Consider the following 17,701-nt stretch of genomic DNA (forward strand, 5'->3'; position numbering starts at 1 on the left):
GATCTACAGGACTGTTACTGTCAGACTGATATATGATCTACAGGACTGTTACTGTCAGACTGATAGGATATGATCTACAGGACTGTTACTGTCAGACTGATATATAATCTACAGGACTGTTACTGTCAGACTGATAGGATATGATCTACAGGACTGTTACTGTCAGACTGATAGGATATGATCTACAGGACTGTTACTGTCAGACTGATAGGATATGATCTACAGGACTGTTACTGTCAGACTGATAGGATATGATCTACAGGACTGTTACTGTCAGACTGATAGGATATGATCTACAGGACTGTTACTGTCAGACTGATATATGATCTACAGGACTGTTACTGTCAGACTGATATATGATCTACAGGACTGTTACTGTCAGACTGATAGGATACAATCTACAGGACTGTTACTGTCAGACTGATAGGATATAATCTACAGGACTGTTACTGTCAGACTGAAAGAATATAATCTACAGGACTGTTACTGTCAGACTGATAGGATATAATCTACAGGACTGTTACTGTCAGACTGATATATGATCTACAGGACTGTTACTGTCAGACTGATATATGATCTACAGGACTGTTACTGTCAGACTGATATATGATCTACAGGACTGTTACCGTCAGACTGATATATGATCTACAGGAATGTTACCATCAGACTGATAGGATATGATCTACAGGACTGTTACTGTCAGACTGATATATGATCTACAGGACTGTTACTGTCAGACTGATAGGATATGATCTACAGGACTGTTACTGTCAGACTGATAGGATATGATCTACAGGACTGTTACTGTCAGACTGATAGGATATGATCTACAGGACTGTTACTGTCAGACTGATAGGATATGATCTACAGGACTGTTACTGTCAGACTGATAGGATATGATCTACAGGACTGTTACTGTCAGACTGATAGGATATACAGGATCTACATCTACAGGACTGTTACTGTCAGACTGATAGGATATAATCTACAGGACTGTTACTGTCAGACTGATAGGATATAATCTACAGGACTGTTACTGTCAGACTGATAGGATATAATCTACAGGACTGTTACTGTCAGACTGAAAGAATATAATCTACAGGACTGTTACTGTCAGACTGATATATATCTACAGGACTGTTACTGTCAGACTGATATATGATCTACAGGACTGTTACTGTCAGACTGATATATGATCTACAGGACTGTTCAGACTGATATATGATCTACAGGACTGTTACTGTCAGACTGATATATGATCTACAGGACTGTTATATGTCAGACTGATCAGGATATGATCTACAGGACTGTTACTGTCAGACTGATAGGATATGATCTACAGGACTGTTACTGTCAGACTGATAGGATATGATCTACAGGACTGTTACTGTCAGACTGATAGGATATGATCTACAGGACTGTTACTGTCAGACTGATAGGATATGATCTACAGGACTGTTACTGTCAGACTGATACTGTATATGATCTACAGGACTGTTACTGTCAGACTGATAGGATATGATCTACAGGACTGTTACTGTCAGACTGATAGGATATGATGTACAGGACTGTTACTGTCAGACTGATATATGATCTACAGGACTGTTACTGTCAGACTGATAGGATATAATCTACAGGACTGTTACTGTCAGACTGATATATAATCTACAGGACTGTTACTGTCAGACTGATAGGATATGATCTACAGGACTGTTACTGTCAGACTGATAGGATATGATCTACAGGACTGTTACTGTCAGACTGATAGGATATGATCTACAGGACTGTTACTGTCAGACTGATAGGATATGATCTACAGGACTGTTACTGTCAGACTGATATATGATCTACAGGACTGTTACTGTCAGACTGATAGGATATGATCTACAGGACTGTTACTGTCAGACTGATATATGATCTACAGGACTGTTACTGTCAGACTGATAGGATATGATCTACAGGACTGTTACTGTCAGACTGATAGGATATGATCTACAGGGCTGTTACTGTCAGACTGATAGGATATGATATGATCTACAGGACTGTTACTGTCAGACTGATAGGATCTATACAGGACTGTTATCAGACTGATATATGATCTACAGGACTGTTACTGTCAGACTGACTGATATATGATCTACAGGACTGTTACTGTCAGACTGATAGGATATGATCTACAGGACTGTTACTGTCAGACTGATAGGATATGATCTACAGGACTGTTACTGTCAGACTGATAGGATATGATCTACAGGGCTGTTACTGTCAGACTGATATATGATCTACAGGACTGTTACTGTCAGACTGATATATGATCTACAGGACTGTTACTGTCAGACTGATAGGATATGATCTACAGGACTGTTACTGTCAGACTGATAGGATATGATCTACAGGACTGTTACTGTCAGACTGATATATGATCTACATGACTGTTACTGTCAGACTGATAGGATATGATCTACAGGACTGTTACTGTCAGGACTGATCAGACTGATATGATCTACAGGACTGTTACTGTCAGACTGATAGGATATGATCTACAGGACTGTTACTTACTGATAGGATATGTCAGACTGTTATCAGACTGATATGATCTACAGGACTGTTACTGTCAGACTGATAGGATATGATCTACAGGACTGTTACTGTCAGACTGATAGGATATGATCTACAGGACTGTTACTGTCAGACTGATAGGATATGATCTACAGGACTGTTACTGTCAGACTGATAGGATATGATCTACAGGACTGTTACTGTCAGACTGATAGGATATGATCTACAGGACTGTTACTGTCAGACTGATATATGATCTACAGGACTGTTACTGTCAGACTGATAGGATATGATCTACAGGACTGTTACTGTCAGACTGATAGGATATAATCTACAGGACTGTTACTGTCAGACTGATAGGATATAATCTACAGGACTGTTACTGTCAGACTGATATATGATCTACAGGACTGTTACTGTCAGACTGATAGGATATAATCTACAGGACTGTTACTGTCAGACTGATATATGATCTACAGGACTGTTACTGTCAGACTGATAGGATATGTTATCAGACTGATAGGATATGATCTACAGGACTGTTACTGTCAGACTGATAGGATATGATCTACAGGACTGTTACCGTCAGACTGATAGGATATAATCTACAGGACTGTTACTGTCAGACTGATAGGATATAATCTACAGGACTGTTACTGTCAGACTGATAGGATATAATCTACAGGACTGTTACTGTCAGACTGATATATGATCTACAGGACTGTTACTGTCAGACTGATAGGATATAATCTACAGGACTGTTACCATCAGACTGATATATGATCTACAGGACTGTTACTGTCAGACTGATATATGATCTACAGGACTGTTACTGTCAGACTGATATATGATCTACAGGACTGTTACTGTCAGACTGATATATGATCTACAGGACTGTTACTGTCAGACTGATAGGATATAATCTACAGGACTGTTACTGTCAGACTGATATATGATCTACAGGAATGTTACTGTCAGACTGATAGGATATAATCTACAGGACTGTTACTGTCAGACTGATAGGATATAATCTACAGGACTGTTACTGTCAGACTGATATATGATCTACAGGACTGTTACTGTCAGACTGATATATGATCTACAGGACTGTTACTGTCAGACTGATATATGATCTACAGGACTGTTACTGTCAGACTGATAGGATATAATCTACAGGACTGTTACTGTCAGACTGATATATGATCTACAGGAATGTTACTGTCAGACTGATAGGATATAATCTACAGGACTGTTACTGTCAGACTGATAGGATATAATCTACAGGACTGTTACTGTCAGACTGATATATGATCTACAGGACTGTTACTGTCAGACTGATATATGATCTACAGGACTGTTACTGTCAGACTGATAGGATATGATCTACAGGACTGTTACTGTCAGACTGATAGGATATGATCTACAGGACTGTTACTGTCAGACTGATAGGATATGATCTACAGGACTGTTACTGCTATCACTCACAGAAATGATACACCCTGCTATTAAAGCAGCCAGACATGGTGCACTACAGTCAGTACGTTCCTGTGGCTCCCATTACCAGCCAGCCGGGAGGCTGCAGTGGTGTGACTGACACCTTTAGTGAAGAGGCAGCACATAAATTATCCCAGACACACCTGCAGAATTGTCATTAGAAGACCATCAGACTGGGTCAGCCACTCCATTTCCATGAGGGTAACAGTCATGTAGACACAGTAGTACTGAACATGGTTGTGAATGGTTCAGTCCTCACCTTGTTCAGAGCTTCCTTCAGCTGCTTCTCAGCCGTCGACTGTTTGATGTTGGCCTCACGCACCATCTTGTGAGCTTCCTGTAAGAAGGCACGAGACGTTAGACCCACAATGCGTCACTCATCGCCCTGACCTCTAACCCCTACTGACTTCTGACACAAAACAGAGAACCCAACAACCAAACACAAGTCAAGACAACCTGAGTCAGAGTCACAGCTGGCACCAAACACCCAGAGAAAAGCAGGTTAGTGTCTTTACAAACTACCAAGAGCTTTGAAAACAGGAGAAAGGAGCGACAAAGGAGACCGAGAAAGAGAGAGAGGATGGAAACTGTTAATTTAGCTACGTAAGAGAAGGGAGGAGAGACAAAGGAGACCTAGAGAGAGGATGGAAACTGTTAATCTAGCTACGTAAGAGAAGGGAGGAGCAAAGCCAAAACACTGATCACAAGGAGGGCCGTCTCAGTGTTTCTGGGGGGGATGAATTAGCCGGTGGGACCAACCTCAAACAGGCTAGCAGTGAGCTCCTCCAGTTCCTGGCCCAGTTGGTCCCTGACTTTAGAAAGCCTTTCACACTCCTCGTCTTTCAACTTAACATCCTTAAGAAATGAAAAAAAAAAACACAAAAAAACGGACAAACACAAACGTGATGAACGTAAATATAAATGACCAGGTAATAATAATGACCAAGGAAAAATCAAATGTGGTTTATTTTAGCAGCCGAAATAAGATGAAACAAATCAAAAATGTGAAATGGAACCGTGACTTGGTGTGTGTGAATGTTGTGTGTGTACACTTCTTAAGACAGGCATGTACTGGAAACACACACAGTTCAGTTGACAGCAGGCCAAGTTTCGATAGCTGAAATCAAAACGTTTATATTACCCTAATAATATATTACCCTGTACAGTAAATGTATTTCAGAGCAATAAAATACTTAGTTCCTGGAACAGATATTTAACCGTGTGTGGCCCTTATTGTTCTATACTAGTTCCTGGAACAGATATTTAACCGTGTGTGGCCCTTATTGTTCTATACTAGTTCCTGGAACAGATATTTAACAGTGTGTGGCCCTTATTGTTCTATACTAGTTCCTGGAAGAGATATCTAACAGTGTGTGGCCCTTATTGTTCTATACTGGTTCCTGGAACAGATATTTAACAGTGTGTGGCCCTTATTGTTCTATACTAGTTCCTGGAAGAGATATTTAACAGTGTGTGGCCTTATTGTTCTATACTGGTTCCTGGAAGGGATCTTTAACAGTGTGTGGCCCTTATTGTTCTATACTAGTTCCTGGAACAGATATATAACAGTGTGTGGCCCTTATTGTCCTATACTAGTTCCTGGAACAGATATATAACAGTGTGTAGCCCTTATTGTTCTATACTAGTTCCTGGAACAGATATATAACAGTGTGTGGCCCTTATTGTCCTATACTAGTTCCTGGAACAGATATATAACAGTGTGTGGCCCTTATTGTTCTATACTAGTTCCTGGAACAGATATTTAACCGTGTGTGGCCCTTATTGTTCTATACTAGTTCCTGGAACAGATATTTAACCGTGTGTGGCCCTTATTGTTCTATACTGGTTCCTGGAAGGGATCTTTCACAGTGTGTGGCCCTTATTGTTCTATACTAGTTCCTGGAAGGGATCTTTCACAGTGTGTGGCCCTTATTGTTCTATACTAGTTCCTGGAAGGGATCTTTCACAGTGTGTGGCCCTTATTGTTCTATACTAGTTCCTGGAACAGATATTTAACCGTGTGTGGCCCTTATTGTTCTATACTGGTTCCTGGAAGGGATCTTTAAGTGTGTGGCCCTTATTGTCCTATACTAGTTCCTCGAAGAGATATTTAAGTGTGTGGCCCTTATTGTTCTATACTAGTTCCTGGAACAGATATTTAACCGTGTGTGGCCCTTATTGTTCTATACTGGTTCCTGGAAGGGATATTTAACCTCTCTAGGGTACGTGGGACGGTAGTGTCCCACCTCGTCAACAGCCAGTGAAACTGCAGGGCGCCAAATTCAAAACAACAGAAATCCCATAATTAAAATTCCTCAAACATACTTGTATTTTACACCATTTTAAAGATACACTTGTTGTAAATCCAGCCAGTGTCCGATTTCAAAAAAGCTATACGGCGAAAACACACCAAACGATTATGTTAGGTCAGAGCCAAGTCACAGAAAAACACAGCCATTTTTCCAGCCAAAGAGAGGAGTCACAAAAAGCAGAAACAGATTAAATTGATCACTAACCCTTGATGATCTTCATCAGATGACACTCATAGGACTTCATGTTACACAATACATGTATGTTTTGTTCCATCGGTAAAGTTCATATTTATTTCCAGAAATCGGAGTTTCCATTGGCGCGTTATGTTCAGTAGTTCCAAAACATCCGGTGATTTTGCAGAGGGCCACATCAATTTACAGAAATACTCAAAATAAACATTGATAAAAGATACAACTGTTTTGCATGGAATTTTAGATCCACTTCTCCTTAATGCAACCGCTGTGTCAGATTTCAAAAAAAACTTTACGGAAAAAGCATAATCTGAGTACGGAGCTCAGAGACCAAAACAACCCAAACAGATATCCGCCATGTTGTGTCGTCAACAGAAGTCAAAAATAGCATTATAAATATTCACTTACCTTTGATGATCTTCATCAGAATGCACTCCCAGGAATCCCAGTTCCACAATAAATATGTTTGTTTTGTTCGATAATGTCCATCATTTATGTCCAAATACCTCCTTTTCGTTAGCGCGTTCAGTACACAATCCAAACTCACGACGCGCGATCACTAGGGGCAGACAAAAAGTCAAAAAGTTCCGTTACAGTCCGTAGAAACATGTCAAACGATGTATAGAATCAATCTTTAGGATGTTAACATAAATCTTCAATAATGTTCCAACCAGAGAATTCCTTTGTCTGTAGAAATGCAATGGAGCAGAGCTAACTATCACATGAACGCGCGAGACTGAGCTTGTGGCTCTCTGGAAGACCTCTGACTCAATCCCCTCTCATTCTCCCCCACTTCACAGTAGAAGCATCAAACAAGGTTCTAAAGACTGTTGACATCTAGTGGAAGCCTTAGGAAGTGTAATATGACCCCATAGACACTGTGTTTTTGATAGGCCAAGAGTTGAAAAACTACAAACCTCAGATTTCCCACTTCCTGGTTAGATTTTTTTCTCAGGTTATTGCCTGCCATATGAGTTCTGTTATACTCACAGACATCATTCAAACAGTTTGAGAAACGTCAGAGTGTTTTCTATCCAAATACACTATTATATGCATATTCTAGCTTTTATGGCTGAGAAGCAGGCAGTTTAATTTGATGCTTTTCATCCACAATCCCCAATGCTGCCCCCTACCCTAGAGAAGTTAACAGTGTGTGGCCCTTATTGTTCTATACTACTTCCTGGAAGGAACATGGACATCCACTGTAGGCTGTATAAACTGGGTGTTGTCCATGTCATATAATACTACAGAAACATTCCTGTGTCCATTTGACCTGCTGCTTCTTAGTAAATATAACTTTATAGTGAGGCTACACCCACTAACCCCCACCAACACCACCCACATGCTGTTGCAGTAACAGTTGTTCACCCAGTAATTATATGTGAAGAGCTACAACACACACACACACACACACACACACACAGGGATTACTAGTCCTCTCCTCTGGCAAGGTGACACCTCTTCACACATTGTTTTGTTAACAAACCCAGTAGTTAAATAACTTTCCAGGGCCTGACCAAATACAACAGGACAGACACGAGTGGTATTCTAGACCTTGGTAAACAACAGGACAGACACTAGTGGTATTCTAGACCGTGGTAAACAACAGGACAGACACTAGTGGTATTCTAGACCGTGGTAAACAACAGGACAGACACTAGTGGTATTCTAGACCGTGGTAAACAACAGGACAGACACTAGTGGTATTCTAGACCATGGTAAACAACAGGACAGACACTCGTGGTATTCTAGACCGTGGTAAACAACAGGACAGACACTAGTGGTATTCTACAGGACAGACACTAGTGGTATTCTACAGGACAGACACTAGTGGTAAACAACAGGACAGACACTAGTGGTAAACAACAGGACAGACACTAGTGGTATTCTAGACCATGGTAAACAACAGGACAGACACTAGTGGTAAACAACAGGACAGACACTAGTGGTAAACAACAGGACAGACACTAGTGGTATTCAATGGCTCAGATTAGTAGTGGGAGCTGGCTTACAGCGTGCACACACACACACACACGCCCGGACAGGGTTCCCTCGCGCTCATCGAACACAAGGTCATCGCCATGCCGACAGAGGCAGAAGGGTGAGAGTAGTGATCAACGCAGGAAGTGGAGGGAGAATGGGCAGGGAACGGCAGGAAAGGGGGAAGAAGGTTGGGGTGGGATGAGATGGAAGGAGAGGAAGAAAGGTAAGGGGCTGACCCTGCTGGTTCTGGAGCGGACAACTTGTCTGAGCTGCGTAGACTGTCTGGGGGAATCAGTGATTTACCTGTCTGTCTGTGATCGGCTGGTCACCTGTTAAGGCTGTACAGACCCACAGCCTTAAACTGATGTCAGCTGCAGTCAGTCCTGGTGCAGCGAGGAGCAGCCAGAATGGGTAATACAGGGAGGAAGACACACAGCTTTCTCTGAGGGGAAATGGCAGAGGGATCGTCAAGAATTGTGATTCCAAATCCATGAGGGGTCACCATAAGGTCAGCAGTGGTCAATAAGAACACCTGAGAATGGCTGATTGGTTCAATCTAACCTCCCCCGGGCCACCCTGCTAGTAGCATGACCCTGCACCTCATTGAAGTGGTCTGATTTGGTGCATCTGTGATAGTGAATGAGGTCCAGTCTAATGGCTGTAGTTATAATCCAGGACTTCCCTGATGCTAATGGAACTGAAGGAGCCTCCAGGGGATACTGGGGTTTCCTCTAGTACAGTAGCTAGCTGGTGATTCAGCACCACCTTCTAGTACAGTAGCTAGCTGGTGATTCAGCACCACCTTCTAGTACAGTAGCTAGCTGGTGATTCAGCACCACCTTCTAGTACAGTAGCTAGCTGGTGATTCAGCACCACCTTCTAGTACAGTAGCTAGCTGGTGATTCAGCACCACCTTCTAGTACAGTAGCTAGCTGGTGATTCAGCACCACCTTCTTGGACAGTAGCTAGCTGGTGATTCAGCACCACCTTCTAGTACAGTAGCTAGCTGGTGATTCAGCACCACCTTCTAGTACAGTAGCTAGCTGGTGATTCAGCACCACCTTCTAGTACAGTAGCTAGCTGGTGATTCAGTACCACCTTCTAGGACAGTAGCTAGCTGGTGATTCAGCACCACCTTCTAGTACAGTAGCTAGCTGGTGGTTCAGCACCACCTTCTAGTACAGTAGCTAGCTGGTGATTCAGCACCACCTTCTAGTACAGTAGCTAGCTGGTGATTCAGCACCACCTTCTAGTACAGTAGCTAGCTGGTGATTCAGTACCACCTTCTAGTACAGTAGCTAGCTGGTGATTCAGCACCACCTAGTACAGTAGCTAGCTGGTGATTCAGCACCACCTTCTAGTACAGTAGCTAGCTGGTGATTCAGTACCACCTTCTAGTACAGTAGCTAGCTGGTGATTCAGCACCACCTTCTAGTACAGTAGCTAGCTGGTGATTCAGCACCACCTTCTAGTACAGTAGCTAGCTGGTGATTCAGTACCACCTTCTAGTACAGTAGCTAGCTGGTGATTCAGTACCACCTTCTAGTACAGTAGCTAGCTGGTGATTCAGCACCACCTTCTAGTACAGTAGCTAGCTGGTGATTCAGTACCACCTTCTAGGACAGTAGCTAGCTGGTGATTCAGCACCACCTTCTAGTACAGTAGCTAGCTGGTGATTCAGCATCACCTTCTAGTACAGTAGCTAGCTGGTGATTCAGCACCACCTTCTAGTACAGTAGCTAGCTGGTGATTCAGCACCACCTTCTAGTACAGTAGCTAGCTGGTGATTCAGCACCACCTTCTAGTACAGTAGCTAGCTGGTGATTCAGCACCACCTTCTAGTACAGTAGCTAGCTGGTGATTCAGTACCACAAGTCTCTCTCTCAAACCCCTCTCTCTTTCACTCATGATTTTCTGTCTTTCGTTCTCTCGCTCTCCTTCCGTCTTACAATCTTTCTTTCTCTCTCCCCATCTCTCTCCCACATCCCTGCTCTGAGCAGCAGGACTGAGAAAGACAGAATGTGGGTGCAACTGGCAGCTGCGTCTCTCTCACACCATTTCATTCCAGAGATCTCTAAATCAGGTAGTGAGATGACACCTTGACTCTGTCTGGCACACCAGTGCAGTTAGAATGTTCAGAAGAAACAGAGGTAAAAACAACAACAACGTTTGAAGCAATAATTGACACGTGAACAAACTCCTGTTTGTGGTTCTAATATGCTGCTCTGATAGAGGCTGAATGAAGAAGCTGAATGAAGAGGCAGAATGAAGAGGCAGAATGAAGAGGCAGAATGAAGAGGCAGAATGAAGAGGCAGAATGAAGAGGCTGAATGAAGAGGCAGAATAGGAAGATGGCGCCTATTGAGATGGCAGCGTCGCTTCCAGTCCTAATTTATTCTAAAGTATTATTTCTTACATTGTTAGCCCAGAAACCCTTAAGTGTTATTACATACAGTCGGGAACAGCTATTGAATATCAGAGAGACGTCAACTTGCCAGCACAACCAGGAATACGACTTTGCCAAAGCGGATCCTTTGTCTGCACCTCCCAGGGCATTTGAACTGATTCCAGAGGCCGATCCAAAACAACGCTGTCGGAGGAGAGGGTGTCGGAGCGATCTTCTAGTGAGGCTTCGGATGCGCACACACCACCCAACGCTTCCGAGTACATTACTCGTTAACTAGGGACCAGACATTAGCAAAGTAGATGAAATCAGGGCAAGAGATACTTTCCAAAGAGACATCTGGGATTGTAACATGCTCTGTTTGTTCCTGTTCCCAAGAAAGCTAAGGTAACTGAGCTAAACGACTATCGCCCCGTAGCACTCACCTCTGTCATCATGAAGTGCTTTGAGATAATAGTCAAGGATCATATTACCTCCACCCCACCTGATTCACTAGACCCACCACAATTTGCTTACCGCCCCAAAAGGTCCACAGATGATGCAATCGCCATCACACCAGACACTGCCCTATCCCATCTGGACCTATGTAAGAATGCTGTTCATTGACTACAGCTCAGCATTCAACAGCATAGTACCCTCCAAACTCATCATAAACTTGATACCCTGGGTCTCGAACCCGATCTGTGCAACTGGGTCCTGGACTTCCTGACGGGCTGCACCCAGGTGGTGATGGTAGGAAACAACATCTCCACTCCACCGATGCTCAACACTGGAGCTCCACAAGGGTGCGTTCTCAGCCCTCTCCTGTACGTCCTGTTCACCTATGACTGCGTGGCCATGCACGCCTCCAACTCAATCATCAAGTTTAGACAACACTACAGTGGTAGGCTTGATTACCAACAACGACGAGACAGCCTACAGTGTGTGGTGTCGTGTCAGGAAAATAACCTCTCACTCAATATATTAACATCCTGTTCCTTTACTAGATTGTGTGTATTAGGTTTTGTTGTGGAATAGTTAGATATGACCTGTTAGATACTGCTGCACTGTCAGATCTAGAAGCATAAGCATGTAGCTACACCTACAATAACATCTGCTAACCATGTGTATGTGACCAATAACATCTGCTAACCATGTGTATGTGACCAATAACATCTGCTAACCATGTGTATGTGACCAATAACATCTGCTAACCATGTGTATGTGACCAATAACATCTGCTAACCATGTGTATGTATGTGACCAATAACATCTGCTAACCATGTGTATGTATGTGACCAATAACATCTGCTAACCATGTGTATGTGACCAATAACATCTGCTAACCCTGTGTATGTGACCAATAACATCTGCTAACCATGTGTATGTGACCAATAACATCTGCTAACCATGTGTATGTGACCAATAACATCTGCTAACCATGTGTATGTGACCAATAACATCTGCTAACCATGTGTATGTATGTGACCAATAACATCTGCTAACCATGTGTATGTATGTGACCAATAACATCTGCTAACCATGTGTATGTATGTGACCAATAACATCTGCTAACCATGTGTATGTATGTGACCAATAACATCTGCTAACCATGTGTATGTGACCAATAACATCTGCTAACCATGTGTATGTGACTAATAACATCAGCTAACCATGTGTATGTGACCAATAACATCTGCTAACCATGTGTATGTGACCAATAACATCTGCTAACCATGTGTATGTGACCAATAACATCTGCTAACCATGTGTATGTGACCAATAACATCTGCTAACCATGTGTATGTGACCAATAACATCTGCTAACCATGTGTATGTGACCAATAACATTAGCTAACCATGTGTATGTGACCAATAACATCAGCTAACCATGTGTATGTGACCAATAACATCTGCTAACCATGTGTATGTGACCAATAACATCTGCTAACCATGTGTATGTATGTGACCAATAACATCTGCTAACCATGTGTATGTGACCAATAACATCTGCTAACCATGTGTATGTGACCAATAACATTAGCTAACCATGTGTATGTGACCAATAACATCTGCTAACCATGTGTATGTGACCAATAACATCTGCTAACCATGTGTATGTGACCAATAACATCTGCTAACCATGTGTATGTGACAATAACATCTGCTAACCATGTGTATGTGACCAATAACATTAGCTAACCATGTGTATGTGACCAATAACATCAGCTAACCATGTGTATGTGACAATAACATCTGCTAACCATGTGTATGTGACCAATAACATCTGCTAACCAGGTGTATGTGACCAATAACATCTGCTAACCATGTGTATGTGACCAATAACATCTGCTAACCATGTGTATGTGACCAATAACATCTGCTAACCAGGTGTATGTGACCAATAACATCTGCTAACCAGGTGTATGTGACCAATAACATCTGCTAACCATGTGTATGTGACCAATAACATCTGCTAACCAGGTGTATGTGACCAATAACATCTGCTAACCAGGTGTATGTGACCAATAACATCTGCTAACCATGTGTATGTGACCAATAACATCTGCTAACCATGTGTATGTGACCAATAACATCTGCTAACCATGTGTATGTGACCAATAACATCTGCTAACCATGTGTATGTGACCAATAACATCTGCTAACCATGTGTATGTGACCAATAACATCTGCTAACCATGTGTATGTGACCAATAACATCTGCTAACCATGTGTATGTGACCAATAACATCTGCTAACCAGGTGTATGTGACCAATAACATTTGATTTGAACGAAGAGGCTGAAAGAAGAGGCTGATCATAACATGGTAAAATGGACTGAACAAAGCACTGTTCCTGTAGAATCCCTGGTCAACCAATCACCTTGCCTGCTCAGGCCCAACCCCTTCCGTTCCAACACGCCCATTCAAACTCTGGTTACGAGGCAGTGATAGTTCTCACTCATCAGAGTTGGCTGGAGAAAGCAGCATTCAGGAGCGCTGGGTTAAAAATAAACATTGGCAAGAGGCTTGTGGGGTAATTTCAGAGAACACAGGAGAACACAGGAGGACACAGGAGGAGATAACATGTCGGTCCCCTGCCGTTGATGAGGAGGAGAATCACACATTCCTTCTGCATGGATTTCACTCTGTTATCAACTGATGTGAAACCATTCAACTAGTAGAGACACACAACCAGAGGGAACATACACATGACATGGGCACAGTGTGTGTGTGTGTGTGTGTGGTCTCTTACCCTCTGTGCCTTGGCTAGCTCCTCCTTCAGTCTCTCATTGGCTTTCTCTCTGATCTCCATGACTGAGGGGCTGCGGAGGTGGGACAGGCTGTCATTGGTCAGACTCAGAGACTCCTCCCCTTCCTCTCCAGACAGGAACACCCCTTCTGCTGACTCCGCCTCTGACCGGACGTGGGGTTCCAACCCCGGAACGCTGCAAGGAATCATGGGTACACTAATGTAAGCGTATAGGAGGGTTGGCTGATTACTACAGGGATCAATCAGTCATCACTGATCAGCACTATTGACTGTATGATTAGTGGTGATAATGATCCAGCTATCATTACCTGGTTGGACATTAAGCCTAGTAAGCATGTTTTAATGTATGAATTAGCATCCCAGTGGGCTAGTCATCAATAGTACGTTTTAAGTGTCAATGAACACTGCTTAGTGGAACCCTTGACTTATATTGAATACATTGCCTGGTTAATACCGACTGCACTGCGTAAAGAGATCCTAGCAGAAATCATGGCATCATTAAAAACAGCACCTGCTAGGATTTGTGTTCCATCTTCAAGATTTCTCTCTAGTATCTCCTTACATTGTGGTCGTCATGGGCCAGGTAATATATCTCTTTACATTGTGGTCGTCATGGGCCAGGTAATATATCTCTTTACGTTGTGGTTGTCATGGGCCAGGTACTATATCTCTTTACATTGTGGTCGTCATGGGCCAGGTACTATATCTCTTTACATTGTGGTCGTCATGGGCCAGGTACTATATCTCTTTACATTGTGGTCGTCATGGGCCAGGTAATATATCTCTTTACATTGTGGTTGTCATGGGCCAGGTAATATATCTCTTTACATTGTGGTTGTCATGGGCCAGGTAATATATCTCTTTACATTGTGGTTGTCATGGGCCAGGTAATATATCTCTTTACATTGTGGTTGTCATGGGCCAGGTAATATATCTCTTTACATTGTGGTTGTCATGGGCCAGGTAACATATCTCTTTACATTGTGGTCGTCATGGGCCAGGTAATATATCTCTTTACATTGTGGTTGTCATGGGCCAGGTAATATATCTCTTTACATTGTGGTTGTCATGGGCCAGGTAATATATCTATTTACATTGTGGTCGTCATGGGCCAGGTAATATATCTCTTTACATTGTGGTCGTCATGGGCCAGGTAATATATATCTTTACATTGTGGTTGTCATGGGCCAGGTAATATATCTCTTTACATTGTGGTTGTCATGGGCCAGGTAATATATCTCTTTACATTGTGGTTGTCATGGGCCAGGTAACATATCTCTTTACATTGTGGTCGTCATGGGCCAGGTAATATATCTCTTATACATTGTGGTTGTCATGGGCCAGGTACATTGTGGTTGTCATATCATTGTGGTCGTATGGGCCAGGTAATATATCTCTTTACATTGTCATGGTCGTCATGGGCCAGGTAATATATCTATTTACATTGTGGTCGTCATGGGCCAGGTAATATATCTATTTACATTGTGGTCGTCATGGGCCAGGTAATATATCTATTTACATTGTGGTCGTCATGGGCCAGGTAACATATCTCTTTACATTGTGGTCGTCATGGGCCAGGTAATATATCTATTTACATTGTGGTCGTCATGGGCCAGGTAATATATCTCTTTACATTGTGGTCGTCATGGGCCAGGTAACATATCTCTTTACATTGTGGTCGTCATGGGCCAGGTAACATATCTCTTTACATTGTGGTTGTCATGGGCCAGGTAATATATCTCTTTACATTGTGGTCGTCATGGGCCAGGTAATATATCTCTTTACATTGTGGTTGTCATGGGCCAGGTAATATATCTCTTTACATTGTGGTTGTCATGGGCCAGGTAATATATATCTCTTTACATTGTGGTCGTCATGGGCCAGGTAACATATCTCTTTACATTGTGGTTGTCATGGGCCAGGTAATATATCTCTCTTTACATTGTGGTTGTCATGGGCCAGGTAATATCTCTCTTTACATTGTGGTTGTCATGGGCCAGGTACTGTAAGTCTGTTTCTCCAGGAGGGTTTCTTCCTGACCTTCCATTGTGTGGTTCTGTGCTGCCCAGTAGCCTAGGGGCAGAGTAGATGGGCTGGGTGGGCAGCTGGTCGGCTCGCAGGGCGTTGGGGGGGCAGGGGCTGGAGCTGAGGGAGGGTGTACGGTACAGGGCGCTGGAAGGGGCGCTGTGACATTGGGGTCTGGTGTCGGAGGTCAATCCGTGGAGGTCAGGGGTGGTGGGTGACGCCAAGTTGACCTCATGGAAGCCTTCGAGGGGTTCGCTGGCCATAGCCCTGCAGCTTCAGTCATCATACACCTCCCTGAGGAGAGGAGAGAAGGGAGAGGGGAGAGGAGAGAGGGGAGAGAGGGGAGAGAGGAGAGAGGGGAGAGTAGAGATGATAGGGGAGAAAAGAACACGATTAAAACGAAAGTCAAAATAATTACTGTTTGGGGTCAAACAGAGACCTCCATTCTAGACTACATTCACACAGGTCTAATTCTGCTATTTCAAGCAGACTACCCACAGCAGCAACAGTATCAGTGTGTGATCCAGGTGTGGACTATGGAGTAGCTGATTAAACACTGTCTCCCTCTTCAGCCCCAGCAGAGAGAGCAGACCGCCAGGCCACTGCTCCAGTCAGTGAGGACTGAGAGGAAACGGGTCATTCAGGGGAATGTTCCAGACAGGAACAGGCCAGTCTCTCTGAGAGGAAATAGGTCATTCAGGGGAATGTTCCAGACAGGAACAGGCCAGTCTCTCTGAGAGGATATAGGTCATTCAGGGGAGTGTTACAGACAGTAACAGGCCAGTCTCTCAGACAGGAAATAGGTCATTCAGGGGAATGTTCCAGACAGGAACAGGCCAGTCTCTCAGACAGGAAATAGGTCATTCAGGGGAATGTTACAGACAGTAGCAGGCCAGTCTCTTTGGGGGGAAATGTAATGTGTACCTGTGAAGTTAGTGTTGAAATTCACACTGAAGGTTTAGCTAGCCTGCACAACTAGAAACTGGTTCCACCAAAACTGTTTCATTCCAGAAGCTGTTTCATTCATTCATTCATTCAGCTGAATTGAAACCAACAGGTGTGAACCTACCATTATGATGAATGTGTGTGTATTTAAAAGCTGATGATGTGATTGTGTGTGTAGTGGGTCTCCTCTTCAGTCAGGACAGACCTCCAACACTGACTTACTGCTGCAAGAGAAGACAGGAAGAGATGAGAGTTACTGTTGGGGAAACAGCTTGTTGGGGGAACAGCTTGTTGGGAGAACATGCTGGGAGAACATGTTGGGGGAACAGCTTGGGGGAACAGCTTGGGGGAACAGCTTGGGGGAACGTGTTGTTGGAGGAGCAGCTTGGGGGAACATGTTGGGGGAACATGTTGGGGGAACAGCTTGGGGGAACATGTTGGGGGAACATCTTGTGGGAACATCTTGGGGGAACATCTTGTGGGAACATCTTGGGGGAACATGTTGGGGGAACAGCTTGGGGGAACATGTTGGGGG

General features: G+C 43.3%; 1 protein-coding gene across 1 annotated transcript; it reads right to left on the bottom strand.

The window, feature by feature from the left end:
• Window positions 1-4,100: 4,100 nt before the first annotated feature.
• On the bottom strand, window positions 4,101-17,448 carry LOC139395707 (rab-3A-interacting protein-like; the record flags this gene model as incomplete). Its single annotated transcript, XM_071143050.1, has 6 exons — window positions 17,291-17,448; window positions 16,237-16,515; window positions 14,179-14,371; window positions 4,813-4,908; window positions 4,313-4,390; window positions 4,101-4,156 (listed from the first exon to the last, which is right to left on the bottom strand). Coding segments are annotated over exons 2-6 (671 nt in total), but the record flags the coding sequence as incomplete, so codon positions are not given.
• Window positions 17,449-17,701: the final 253 nt, after the last annotated feature.

The sequence above is a fragment of the Oncorhynchus clarkii genome, unplaced genomic scaffold (assembly GCF_045791955.1).
Source record: "Oncorhynchus clarkii lewisi isolate Uvic-CL-2024 unplaced genomic scaffold, UVic_Ocla_1.0 unplaced_contig_803_pilon_pilon, whole genome shotgun sequence".
NCBI lineage: Eukaryota > Metazoa > Chordata > Actinopteri > Salmoniformes > Salmonidae > Oncorhynchus > Oncorhynchus clarkii.